The sequence below is a fragment of the Hyperoodon ampullatus genome (genome assembly GCF_949752795.1).
Source record: "Hyperoodon ampullatus genome assembly, chromosome: 5".
NCBI lineage: Eukaryota > Metazoa > Chordata > Mammalia > Artiodactyla > Ziphiidae > Hyperoodon > Hyperoodon ampullatus.
In genome coordinates, this window is record NC_136918.1 from 58,637,692 (window position 1) to 58,651,708 (window position 14,017).

The window sequence follows — 14,017 nt, forward strand, 5'->3', positions numbered from 1 at the left end:
GCTTGCGCAAGCTTGCGTCGGGGATCTGCTCCTGTAACTCCCCAGTGCTCCACAGGAGGGCAACAGAGAGCGCAAAATGGATTCATTCCTGAGCAGGGTTGGGCCACGGGGAGGGTGAGCAGGGTTCCCCCAAGGTCTCCAAGGGTGATGTGCCCTGCTGACAGCGGGGCACCTCGGAAAGGCATGCTGTAGAGTCATGAGCTTAATTATTTATGATGCTGGACAATTTCTTGGAACTTTCAGACAGAACATGCATGCCCAACTCATGAATCATAGCTGAAGTCATCATTAGTTTCTACCACGCTATGGACTTGTGCCCTATTCGCGGGTATCTCTCACAGCTTTCCCCTGCCCCTGTGCGTCTCTGGCACAGGGTTTATCTCTGAGGAAATGGTGCCTTTCTAGAAAGAGATAAATTTGCTTCTGGGTATGAACTTAGTCCCTATAAGTTAAGTTTCCAAGTCTGTGGATTGATAGCAAACATACACATACACCCTGTTCTTATTCATTGGAAAACAAAGTTCAAAAGTGATTCAAAACTGCCAGTTAAAAAATTTACCTAATGTTCATTTTACCATTTAAGAATCTTGCTCATTCCTACATAATGTACTCCCCCTTACCTGTCCAACCCTGGTTTTACTTTTCCCAGCTTGTATTTTCTGCCACATTTAGAGAACTCACCTCAATGTCCCCTGACATATAGTATGCTCAATCCCAGCCTTAGTTTTTCACTGATTTTCTACTTCCCTGAACTATCCTTTCCCAAGAGTGATTTTTCTCCTAATTCTTTTTTTTTTTTTTTTCGCGGTACGCGGGCGTCTCACTGTTGTGGCCTCTCCCATTGCGGAGCACAGGCTCCGGATGCGCAGGCTTAGCAGCCATGGCTCACGGGCCCAGCCGCTCCACAGCATGTGGGATCTTCCTGGACCGGGGCACGAACCCATGTCCCCTGCATCGGCAGGCGGACTCTCAACCACTGCACCACCAGGGAAGCCTCCCAAGAGTGATTTTTCTCCTAATTCTTTAAGGCCCAGCTCTGGTTCCCTCATTCCAATAGACCTTCCAGGTGTGATTCTTATCGGGGTCTTTCTCTTCTCTGGTGCCTGTTGGTCTTCTGTGTGATATTATGGATAAACTGTGCAAAAATGCTTTCGTGCTATAACTACCATACACTGCCTGAGTTGTGTGTTGATGGCAATGATGCCTTTGAACCCCACTGTGCCAAAAAAGAGCTAGACCGACTTTGTGATTGGTTGATCCCTAAAGTTTGCTTTTCTTTTGATTGTCTTTTAATCTATGGGTTCATCTCTTCTGTTTGGCAGGTCAAAAAAATTCCAGTCCTTTATTGAGAGCTGTTTGGTAAAGAATCACAGCCAGCGACCAGCAACAGAACAACTGATGAAGCATCCATTTATACGAGACCAACCTAATGAACGACAGGTCCGCATTCAGCTCAAGGACCATATTGATAGAACAAAGAAGAAGCGAGGAGAGAAAGGTGAGACACACGTTTGTATTTCAGCAAGGGAAACAAAAGACCAAGTGAGTCATGGGCTCTTGAGGTATTGGAGGTACGGTGGGGATTTCAAATAGGACTGCATTGTTCTTTAGTGTGAAGGGCTGCCTCTGAGATCACAGCCTGTGGGCATCACTAGGAGGGAGGCTGCTGAAATGGAATCTTTCATGAAAGAATAGGACCTCGGGAAATATTACCTTTTCCAGGCACTGAACAAAAAGTCATGTTGAGTGATACTATAAAGTGGTTTAATACGACAAGTGATTTTCTTAATTCAAATGAATATTCATGTTTCAAAGACTCAACATCTACAGAAGACAGGCAACCTTAAAAAAAAAACCATCTAGTTGACATTTTTCAGTACTGGCACTCTTCACCATTTAAGTTTTCGTGCTCTGAGACTCATTTCTAATTTAGTTATTTGGAAGTCAGAATGACTTTTATTATAGTCAAAGCGATATAAAGAAGTTGCCAAGCTGCTGTATGGAACATCACATTTTCTTCTTTATAGATTCAAAAACTCTTTTCTCTTATGGCTCTAGCTGTTAGACCATACTACCTTTTCACTGCATCACTGGAAAAGACATGAGTGCAAACTTGGGGCCCTGGGACTGTGCCCAAGTTGTTTGAATAGAGACTCAAAATTCCTTAACTAGCATCCTGACCAAGGTGAAAACTCACGTGGTCTGGGGCAGGTTTTATGACTTAGTTGGGTAGGGAGGTAGGGAAGGTTGAGGATGGGAAGGAAAGGTGGGGATGCAGAGAACAGACAAGGTGAGAGCTCCCTGGTGGGAGGAGGAGGGGGCAGCTGGCCCCGCTGACAGTGAGGGGGCGATAGAGGGCTGGCCAGGTGAGCACTGAGCATGCGGGTGGGGGGTGGGCAGGTAGAGAGCAGAGGGGGAGGCCAGGGACTGAGGGTGGAAGGTACATGGTGATGTGCTTGGCTCCACTTCTGTACTCTCCATCTTTCTCCTCTGTTCTTCATGATCCAGATGGAGCGGGGAGGGTGGTGGGCAGCACAGAAGAGAGGGTGCTCTCCTTTTGTTTGAACTTCCCCTCTTCTTTGCCTCTGCAGTTAATATCTTCAGGTGGCAAGGTATGAGCAGGGTCCTAGGAGTGGGGTGGTGAGCCGTGTAGGGGTCAGGACTGGGCAGAGGTAAGCTCAGCAGAAGCTAAGGGAGGAGAAATCCTTGGTGAAGCTTCAAGGGAAGAGTTCCTTCTTTGCAGCCCGCCTCGGGGATGCAGGAAAATGTGTGATCAGGTTAGACTCAGGAACGGGAGGTTATGAAGCTAATCCAAAAAGGAGGCTCATCTTCAGTCGTTAGTGGATGGAGAGGGATGAGGTATCAATCAGGGCCCAAGGAGTTGGGAGGGTAGCCCAAGCTGGAGGAACTAAGCTGGAGAGAAATAGATGAGTCAGGTCAAAAAGTGCCAGGATTGATTTTTCAACTGCTACTTATTAATAGTGGTCTTGGGCCACTCCATGAAGTCAGGCTTTTAACGGGAAGAGTTTAGTGTTAATCAACTATACTCCAATATGAAATAAAAAGTTAAAAAAATAAAAAATTTAAAAATAAAGATAAAGGGAATAGTTTAGGGCAGTGTGTCAGACATGCAGCCCATTAAAGGTCAACTTTTCTAAAAAGAAAATTTATTTTCCTATAGGTATATAGAATAGGTTAAGTACTCGGACTCTTCTTTTCAGACTCAAATTCTGAGTTCAAATTCTACTTTTACCCCTTAATGGTTATGTGAACTTCACCCCAGTTTTCTCATCTTTAAAATAGGAATGGGGGTATAATAATAATTAGTATTGTCTGGCATTTTTGCAAAGATTAAATGAGATGATGCATGTAAAATGCTTAATACAATGTCTGGCACATAGATGTACTGAATAAATGTAAGCTATCCTTATTTAGACAATTCTTATTGACCTACAATTTTTCAGCACTGTTCAGGGGTTACTTTCTGAGATCATGTGACCTCTGCCTCTGCCCTGTAAGAGTGGGTAAAGCTTGTGCCTTGGATTGTTTTCACATTTTGGGGGCACAAACTCTAAAATGTGACTTAGAACTCACCACCCCATGAAAACAGACTATTTTTAATGTGTTCCCTCTCTGCAGGGTAAAGAGTAAGATCCTTGGGAGTAGGCAGGCTTACTCGAGAGTTGCATGATGATTTAAGGAACCTCATTCTGTTTAGGCTTCGAGCCACCAGCAGCCTTCTTTTTTGTCTGCTCCCCAAGAAGGAGTGTTGCTCAAAATGAGACTTCATTCCAGTTGCTCGGTTTGGTTAAATGACTTAACTTGCTCCTACTAATATTTTTTCATTCTCTTAAGTAGTTCTAAGACCAGCTTCTGGTAGAATCAAAAATTTTTAATGTGCATTGCTTTGTGATTTTTTTAACCTGATATTATTTTTTCCTTCAGATATGTTGATACATGCTCATTTAAGCCACTAATATAAAAGCAATCACGCTGGATTCTGGTGAAGTATTATAGTTGAGGAGATTGACAAATGAAATTTTTACCCTAGAGAGGAGAAATAATTAGATTAATTGTGTGCTTCTTTTCCTTGCTATAATTTACTTTACTAGATAAAATTCTGCATTTTACTTTGAACTCTCTGTTGATTCATTTAAGGAAAGTTTGCAATATTAAACTTTCAATGTGGAACACTGAAACACTTTATGAAGGTTCTTTACATTTTCATAAAATAATACTTTTTAAAAAGTAGCCTGAAAACTTCATACTTATTTAAACATGTGAAGCTAATTTTTATATGATTTTAAAAAATACTCTTGAAGTCATTGTGCTATGGCTCCCTTTCATCATCCCTTTAATGGCTAAATAGTATGGAAAGCAAAATGTGTTTATGATCAAATTCCATAGTTCTCATCATGTGACTGCTGTCTCCTGGTGGTAACATAACCAAATTGCAATTTCAGTTTCTTTTCAGGGGTGTACAAATGTCTTCAAAGTTGTATTTACTAACACATAGCTATCAAGGGATGATAGCCCTGTGACAACCTCCCTGCTTAAAATGAAAATCTCTTCCAAAGTCTCCCCATTGCCTACGGAAAAGTCCTCAGCATGGTATATATAAAGATCATTAAGCTACATCAGACCTGCTGGGCTTTCTCACTCCATCTGCTTTCTCACACCAGCCATTCACAACTCAGTATTTCCTGAACATTCATGCACTATAATACTGTTAGCCTTACTCAGGTGGTTATGTTGCTTAGAATGCCCCTTTCCCAGCACTTTCAGCTGCCATCTGCCTAAAAAAGGGCTACTGATCTTCCAAGGTCCAGCTCATTTCTTCTTCAAAGACTTCACTGTTCCCTTCCCCCATTATGACCCATGGACTTAGCCGCTTTTTTCTTTGATATCTCATTGCTCTTTTTATGTAATTCTATTTAGTATATAATGTGTTGGAAAGAATGCTAATTATAAAGTTGGAGAAATTCTGGATTGAATTCTGAATCCAAATCTCAGATTTATTGGTAATATTACTAAACTGCTTATAATCTCAGTATCTTTGCTTGCAAAATGGGTATTATGTTAAAGGATTGTTATGAGAAGTACATGAGAGAACATAAGTATCTAGCATAGTGACCAGCATGGGCGAAACCCAATAAAGATTAGTTCTCTTTCTTCGTAATCATGGAGACTCTGATTATTTACTTATCTATCTTGACCATTAGATTCTAATCTCCTCCGAAGCAAAGACTCGATCTTGTTCATTATGGCATGTTAACTTGCTTAATATATTAGGGAATTAAATGAATGTCCCCAGTGGGTCAATCAAAACACATTTAACTCTATATTTTTAATAGCACACGTTGTCAAAAGTTTCTGTCTGGTATTAAGATATCTAAAGGCAATTTGTGAGTCTATGTAAGTCATAATAAAATTCCTACATAAAAAAATGATTACTCCTGTCAGTAAGTTAACAGTGGCCCAATAAAAGATTGGGTTAGGTGGTCCTATAATGGGAGTTAACACAAACTGAAAAGTTACGTTTCAGCTCCTTGTCTTCACTTTCATGTGAATGCCACGCATTAGGGAGAGAATCTAGAGTCGACTGGGGCAGTCTTGGATGTTAATTCCATGTGCTTGAATCTAGCTGGTGGGCACTGTTGGATCACAAGTCAGGAGGCCTGGGGCCTGTCCCAGGTCAGCATTAAGGGCAACTCTTTGGGCCTCTGTTTACTTATACATAAAATGAGGGCATGAGCTTTACTGAGCTGTAGCATCTTTTTGCACACTAATATTCTGTGGATCTCTCTTTAGATGAGACGGAGTATGAGTACAGCGGGAGTGAGGAAGAAGAGGAGGAGAATGACTCAGGAGAGCCCAGGTAGGCGAGCAAGAGCTATCTTCTCAGTTTCACATTTTGCACTGTGGTTGTGTGAAATTCACATCCTTTTGATTTATAGGTTCATTTTTAAGAGTCCAGCAGGGTGGTCTTATTTAATTTATTGCCCACAAATGTACTCATTAATTTGGGAAAATTTCCCTAGGCAGACTCTTACAAGAACATGGAAATCAGGATATAATTTATCTTGTCTTTCAAGATTTATTTCCTTGTTTCCTCACATGTGTAACATGTAGAATGGGTAGGAGGCAATTATCTGGGTAATACAGGTCTAAAAGTGCCTAAAACTGCAACTTTCTGGAGACCAAAGTGGTATTTTTGGACTTGAGTTATCTAGTCCATTACTTCATACCTTTGAGACATGTAGGTGGCCACTGTCGTCGTCACATGGCGTGTGTTTTCAACACAGCCTAATCCAAGAGGAAACAGTTTCCAGGAAATCAAATTACACTCTAGAGGTGAACCCTAAATAGAAACTTTCACTCCCATTCCTGTTGTCATACGTTGGCCCCCAGAATCAAGTGCTTCTTTATTATCATCATCCCTACGTTTTGAATTTCACTTGACTTTGTTTCTGACTTTCTTCTCGTCTGTGTTCATAAGTAATTAATGCCAATGTGCTCACACTGCCAGGATTTCTCTTTTGTAAGAGAATTCAGCTGATGGCAGTTTGGTGAATCAAGGGGCATGGGCATGCACACCAGGGCGGATGCACTGTACATGTGAAGTGAGATTACTGGGGGAAGTGCACAAAGCAGAAGGGTCACTGGGGTATATGGGTCCCCATCCTCTAGCCATCCAAGGGAGGGACCCAGTACTCAGTAAGGAGCAGTTCTTGTATGACTGAGGCAGAGCTTCTGAACCAGGGAAGGGGCCAGTTCAGCCACTGCTGCTAGAATAAGCTAGTGCACTCCTTTTTCTGAGCTAATTCAGACCTACCAAGCTGGATTATTGCTAAAACTACTGGAAGAGGATGGGATTGAGGTTACAGGGCCATCAGTTTTTCTCTCTTCACCTGTTACGGGAATTTTCAAGGTCAAAGACTGAAAGAGAAGTCTTTCCTTCCATCTGGACACTTAATATGTTTTCTGCCCCTAGTTTAGCTGCATAAATATGGTGACTGCCAAGTAGTGACATGGAAAATGAACATTCTTGTAAAGCAAAGGGCCAAATGCCTTGCTTTCAGAGTCGTACGCTATTTTTCCAAAGCTCACCCAGACAGACCTGTCAGCCCTTCTGATCACTCTCCATGGAGCTGAGAACCTCACCTTAACTAACACTTGCTAAACCGCATGTTTGGAGTCACTTAGTGGATGACCTAGCCATCTCTTAACGTTTCTATAATTGTCACATGTCTTTATATCACATCGAAGATTATGTTCCAAGTCCTATTTTCTGGACGCATCTAATTAATTTTCATGAAATCCTGTAAAATAGAAAGGGATAGTGGTTATCTCATTATAGAAATGAGGTAACAGCCCAACGGTAGCAATCAGCTCACACACGGAGTTAATGATTCAGTCAGTAATACATCTCGGGTCGCCTGACATTGATTCAACATCGGTTAATATTAATGGTTCGTCCTCATGTGCATGGGAGGCTGGGTTCCCTAATCCCCACCACCTTTGCACAGACCATGTGGCCTGAGTAGATAAGCCCCTCCTTTGGGGGGTTGTTTAAAGTTCTACACAAAGGCTGTTGGTTTTAAAGGAGGCTTATTAGTAGAATCCAAGCACTGTCTGTGAACCACGCCTTTGATGTCATTTTACGGCAGTATCTCACATAGCACGCTACCCACTCTCCAAGACAGAATGATCCCCTTGTCAACCACCAAACCTGCTCCTCCCCTTCCATTCCCCATCCCAGTTTGCATCACCACCACAGCCCAGACGCCAAGAAAAAACCTGCAAGTCATCCCTCACTCCACACATTAGATCCATCAACAGGTTTCATTAACTCTCTCCCCAGATGCCTCCTCCATCCCCACCTCCCCTACCTGGTTAGTCTCTACCCCAGAGCCACTGTAGCAGCAGCCCAACTGGTGACCCTGCTTGCCCTTGTACCCACTGCAGAACATCATCTATTCAGCAGCCAAACAAATCTGATCATGTTACGCTCCTGTTAACAAGCTTTCCACGTGTGGCTTCCACAGCCTCATGCTTTACCCTCTCTGCTCTGTCTCTGACTTCCTCTTGTACCGCTCCCCCTCTCATTTGCTCTGCTCTGGGAAGACTGCCTGGGCTTCAGACCCTCAAAAAGGCCACCCCTGTTGCCACGACAAGCCTCTAAACTTGCTTTTCCTTCTGCCTGAAAGGTTCTTCCCCTACCTCCTCGTGTGACTGACTCTTCATCATTTGGGGCCTATCTCCACTATCAGCATCTGGGAGAGGTCTTCCCTGATCACCCCATCTCAAGCAGAACCCTCATCCTAGCCCCAGTGCCTTGGCACTGTCCGTTTTAAACTCTTACACTTTTTTTTGTCTTCTATAGAGCCTATTAATATCTGAAATTATGTTATTTGTAATAATTTGTCTGCCTGTCTAATTATTTGCCTGTCCCTCTTCCCCACAAGAAAATAACTAGAGGGAGAATTTGTTTAGCTACTGTATCCACTAGAGCCTATTATAGTGCCTGCCGCATAGTAGGTACTCAATAATTATTTAACGGATTTATTTCAAGGGGAAGCTGCCAGAAAGATTAAAAAGGCCAGGTCTGTATGAGTAAGTAGGAACCATTTCCCTCCTCCTTGCTGGGCTGCAAGCAGAACCAAGGAGTCTGTAGCTTTGTGCTGTTCAAGGCGGTGATGTGGGTGAAGACGATGTACCCATCCAAGTAGAGCAAGCTCCCTCACCGCTCCAGATTATTCATTTTTATTTGCTGGCTTAGCTCTTGCCTTTCTTAAAAGTGAAAATAAGCTGGCCTGGGGCTCAGGGCTTGCGTACTCACTACAGCTTTTAGAGATAGAGGGCGAGGGAGTGGTGTGGACGGTCCGGGAGAGAGGTGATGACTTCAGGCATGTGACATCTCTGCGGCGATGGAGCGGCATAGGCATGCAGTAGTCACACTGAAGGAGAGGCTGGACTCGGCGTCTGTTACGTGGACTCTGTTTCTTTTGAGGGGTGAGCAGTGGAATTAACGGAGGGTCTGAGAGCCCATGCTTGAGCATGTGGCCTCTTTCCCCGCAGGTGGGTGAGGTACCCGCCTGCCTCGCCTCCGCCGGGACCCCCGGTAGCGATGGCCACGCCCTGAGCGGGAGCCTGATCTGTCTCTCCTGCCACGCAGCTCCATTCTGAACCTGCCTGGCGAGTCGACGCTGCGGCGGGACTTTCTGAGGCTCCAGCTGGCCAACAAGGAGCGGTCTGAGGCCCTGCGGAGGCAGCAGCTGGAGCAGCAGCAGCGGGAGAACGAGGAGCACAAACGGCAGCTGCTGGCCGAGCGCCAGAAGCGCATCGAGGAGCAGAAAGAGCAGCGCCGGCGGCTGGAGGAGGTGAGGACGCGCTCGGCCGCCTTTGCGACCCGCCCCTTGTGGCTGCGGTCCCTTTCTGGGTGTCCGCCCGGGGTCCCGCCCGTGAGGTCAAGGCCATAGCCTGCTTGGAGCGCACACAGCTGAACTGCAAAGGAGGCTGCAGCCAGACGCTCTTACAGGCGGGGGACTTCCCTGCTGGGGGTGGTGTAACCTTGGTGTGGTCACATCAGGAAAGCAGGTGAAGGCTGCAGCCCCTTCAAGTCTTGCTCAGGTATCACCTTCTTAGTGAGGCTTCCTTGACCCCCTCACTTAAAATCGCAGCCCCTCTCTACATCATGTCCTGTTGCTCTTCCCTGCTTAATTTTTTTTATATAGCTCTTATCACCTTCACACGTGTGTACTTTTTTCTTTTTTTTTTGCGGTACACGGGCCTCTCACTGCTGTGGCCTCTCCCGTTGCGGAGCACAGGCTCCGGACGCGCAGGCTCAGCGGCCATGGCTCACGGGCCCAGCCGCTCCGCGGCATGTGGGATCCTCCCGGACCGGGGCACGAACCCGCGTCCCCTGCATCGGCAGGCGGACTCTCAACCACTGTGCCAACAAGGAAGCCCCACACGTGTGTACTTTATGTACTTTCGTATATCTGTCTCTCCGCACTAGAATGTAAGCTCCCTGAGGACGGAAGATTCTCTCTTTTATCCCTATGTATCTCTACATCGTGTATCTAGACAGTAGTGTCTAAAACAGTGCCCATCACACAGTAGACACCTCCTAAATATTTGTGGAATGAATGAACTAATATACAAGTGAATGAGTCAATGACCAAGAGGTGAAGTACAGGTGTTGACTAGACCACAGTGACCACAGTGAATAGGCAGAAAAGCGAGACGTCAAATATGGAAAAGCAGGGCCTGCCTATTGTTACTCCTTTGTTACTCCTCTGAACACTGAAGAAAGCATTTCCTGAGTCCTTCCACGCACGCCTTGGTACCCAGGGCCTGTCCTGTAGCTAGTGGGCAAGACTTGCCTTCACCAATAGGTGTGCTGTCATCTGTGTGGGAACCCGTAGTGCCAGCCACACTTTCCTGCATGGCTTACCCTGGGCCAGGCTCTCACCTGTGTGGTCTTACAGACGTTTATTAAAGCCTCTTTCCCAGAACTTTGGTCCAGGGCCTCCTTCCTCTGCCAGATAAATCAAAACCTCTAGACAGTTAGGAAACTGAGAGACCATAGCTGTTGGGGAAGTTGGATGGCAGACTAAAGCTTCACTAACGGCATGGTAATGGGGGAGTAATTTTACAGTTCTCCCAAACACCGTCTTGCCCCTCATTAACGGTTTACAGCAATTCATTTGCTCTGTCAGGTGGCCACTGCAGTTAGAGGGTGGTGAATTGCAGACTCCAGGAGCGGCTTGCTTTTTAAATCGTACATCCAGGTCCAGCCTTCCCGGATCAGTGAGGGCTTCCGTTCCAGTTTGCAATAAATCCCATCAACCTCATTATGTCCCTAGAGTATTAGTATGCAGACCGGCAGCAGTCATACCCAACAGTTACAATTATTGAGTGACTTCTGTGTGCTAAATACCAGGTGGGGTGCTTTGCTTACATCCAGGATGTCACCGCTATCGTGGATTTGTGTATATCCATGATCTCTCGTGCAAAGTGTGCATATCTCCATTTAACAAAGAGGAAACTGAGGTTCAAAGAGGGGAAGAAATTGGTCCCACGTCACAGAGCCAGTACGTACAAAGCCAGGATTCACACCCAGGTCTCCCTTCTCCCAATGGCCATGCGGGCCCTGATGCACTAAGGGTAGATATGTAATCAGAGCCGTGAACTGTGATCCTCAGAATTGAACCTTATAAGCGTCTGCAAACAGCAGTAGGGAAATGAAGGACTTTCCAATCTAAGTAAGTAAGTCTAGGACGTTGTTGGAGTGACGAATGCTCAGCCCATAAAAGGTTTGAAGGTCACCTACCATCCTGTATTCTCAGAATTACACTATAGTAGACGGAGGCATTGTAGTGCTGAGGGGGCAGACGCCTTCAAAGGAGCAGGCAAAGGCAGGGTGAAGGGAGGTGGGTGGTAATTAGGCAGCTCTCAGAAGTAAAGTACAAAGTGTAGGAGTGGAGGTGCCTGCCTCACCTCCGGTTACTCTCCTGGGCACAAATTGAAATTCTGACAGGTCCTTGCAGCTGTGCCTCGGTGTCGTTGCCTTCCGCCCACCCAGGCCGGCTGCAGCCTCTTGTACTGGCCCCCAGCCCAGTGCTGCACCATTTCCTTCGGTCTCTCGGGTCTCCTGAGGACCACGTCCTCTGCTGTCTGGATCCAAGGCTTACTCCTTTTAACTTCTGATCAAACCTCTCTCCGCAGCCAGTACCCTCTCAGGCTCTGTCCCCCAACCCTGCCTTTCCTGCTTCTTTCCTGATTTGTGGTTTATTCCTTCCAAGAGCATTTCCCGAGGCCCTCACCTCATTGGAGCATCATGCCCTGGAAATCTGGACCATTTGCCTTTCCCTTGTCTGGCTAATGAGCTCCTTGCCTGGTGATTTGCTACACTTAGTTTCAGGCTAAAAGCATTTACCAAGTAACCCTAGAAAATCCCCATTGTCATCCCATAAAACGTTTAACATACCAGAGAATGCAAACACGTGTACACAGACACACAAGCACACTCTTATATGAATTTCCTTCTTTTTCTTTTTTTAAATTTTAACACAAGAACTCTTGGCCTTTGAACCTAGATCCTTAGTTGGTACAGTCTTTTCAGAGGATGCATTGTATTGTTTTGGTTTTATTTTTTTAGATTTTCTTCCTCTTGTACCTGATTTGATCTATTTAAACATTATATGTTTTTTTCATCAAGTTGCTCGAATAACAATTTCTAACAGTGAGGAAGCACTTAACCATAAGACAGGTACTCTGTTCAGTACTTCATGTGAATTGTCTCATTTAATCCTCACAAGAACCCCCAGTCTAAAGATAAAGCAACTGAGTCTCAGAGAGGTTAACAACTTGCTAACGGTCACGCAGCTTGAGACAAAACGAGGTTTCAAACCCAGCAGATTGGACTCCAGAGTCCAGCCACTGTCACTGCATCTGTCCTGCCTCTCCCCCGGCAAGCCAGAGTCAGTGTGCTTTTCCATAGTCTTCACCTGGCCTCTGCTTCTGTGGTCTTTTACACTGAGAATTTAAGGATTTCTGAGCAAGGTCAAAGAAGCTGCACTCAGCAGGTGCTCATCTTTGAGCTGGACTCTGACTCTCAGGCTCCCAGTCAGAGCTCCTGCCAAGGCCTCCTCGTGTCTGTTCTTTTGCTGCATTTTCTGGAGCCTCTATCTTGGATGTTTTCAGGCTCAGTGGGGCACAGGCATCCAGCGGGGCACACCCTCTATGTCCCCACCCCACGGGCACAGAAGGCGTGCATGGAGACACTTTGCTCTAGGCATCAATGTGCATGCGCCCTAGCTTCTCACCAGAAGCAGGAATGCTTGTGACCACAGGGCATCAAGAGATTTTACCCACTTTATCTTTTGATCCTTTATCTTGCCCCTATTGCACAATAGAGAAAAAAAGAAATACTGAATTCTCAGATGACTGTAAGTTCTGAACCCCTAAGTAATGACTGTCCCCGCCGCCCAGGATTCCTCTCCCGCCTCCGGTCCTGCTGGATCCCATCCACGTCTGCTGCCCTGGCAGGAACTTGCACTACATTGTCACGTAGAAGCAGTTAAAGCCCGTAGTTAGGCTTGTGAACTTCGCTTCATTGTGAGCCAGGTGGCCTTGTGTAGGCATCCTGGGAAATACATTCCTTTTCCAAATAAAGGCCCTTCAGACACCCCTTTGGTGACCCGAGGCTGTGTAGGTTGTAGCCTTTGACTTGCTCAGTGATCTCAGATGTCACCTCCAACCAGAGTTTCTAAGGAATCCCTGTATGCTCTTTGCTATTTATAGGCAACCATGTGGTTTTGGCTAGGTTCTAAACCAGGATCTGTATATTCTTAGAAGGACTTTGTACACTGAATGTAGTCATTTATCAGTTTCATGAAAAGGACGTGGCTTCAGGCCAATTAAATGCTAGGTACACGGCACCGCTTTTGACCAATGATAAAGTACAATTTATAACTAAGTTCCGAGAGTCTGATTAAATCCAGCTAAGATGAGTAAGTCCATCAATAGTGAGAAAAAGTATATAGAAGGCTTCTTCTATTTTTATTCAGCTCGATAGAAGTTTCTGGCACTTGGCCTAGTCAATGCACAACTTGTTTTACTCTCCATCACAGAGTTAGGGTCCAGGAATCAGGACCCTGAGGTGCTGGGGCACCTACTCTGGTCATCTTTTCAGACCAACCTTGGGCAGAAGATTTGTGGTGATGCTTGATTCTGCTCAAGAGTTTTGAAATGATGTTAGTAATTACTATATATATTTTTCAACTTGCTGAGAGCTTTCTTTCTATACCTTCATTGTGGGGAGAGTATCTTTGAGTCACAGAAATGAGTCACATTGACCCCAGGAGCACGAACCTGCTCCATGGTAGCAAGTTGTATTCTTCGGAGAACTGTATTCAGTTCTTCAAGCCACCGAGATCTCATTTGGTGCCCTCAAGGCAATCATAACATCATCCAGTTGTAAAAACAACCAGCTCTAGCTGAAAGATAT

The 14,017-nt window shown here is 45.3% G+C and overlaps 1 protein-coding gene across 8 annotated transcripts in view; it reads left to right on the forward strand.

Moving 5' to 3' along the window:
• Positions 1–14,017, forward strand: part of TNIK (TRAF2 and NCK interacting kinase) — a gene marked incomplete at both ends in the record, with an annotated part of 410,421 nt that overhangs the window by 307,377 nt on the left and 89,027 nt on the right. For all 8 annotated transcript variants that reach the window (XM_079704808.1, XM_079704809.1, XM_079704812.1 and 5 more), the window contains 3 exons: positions 1,323–1,498; positions 5,812–5,878; positions 9,179–9,383. In XM_079704808.1, the coding sequence (XP_079560934.1) occupies positions 1,323–1,498; positions 5,812–5,878; positions 9,179–9,383 (448 nt within the window). The remainder of the gene's footprint in view (positions 1–1,322; positions 1,499–5,811; positions 5,879–9,178; positions 9,384–14,017) is intronic.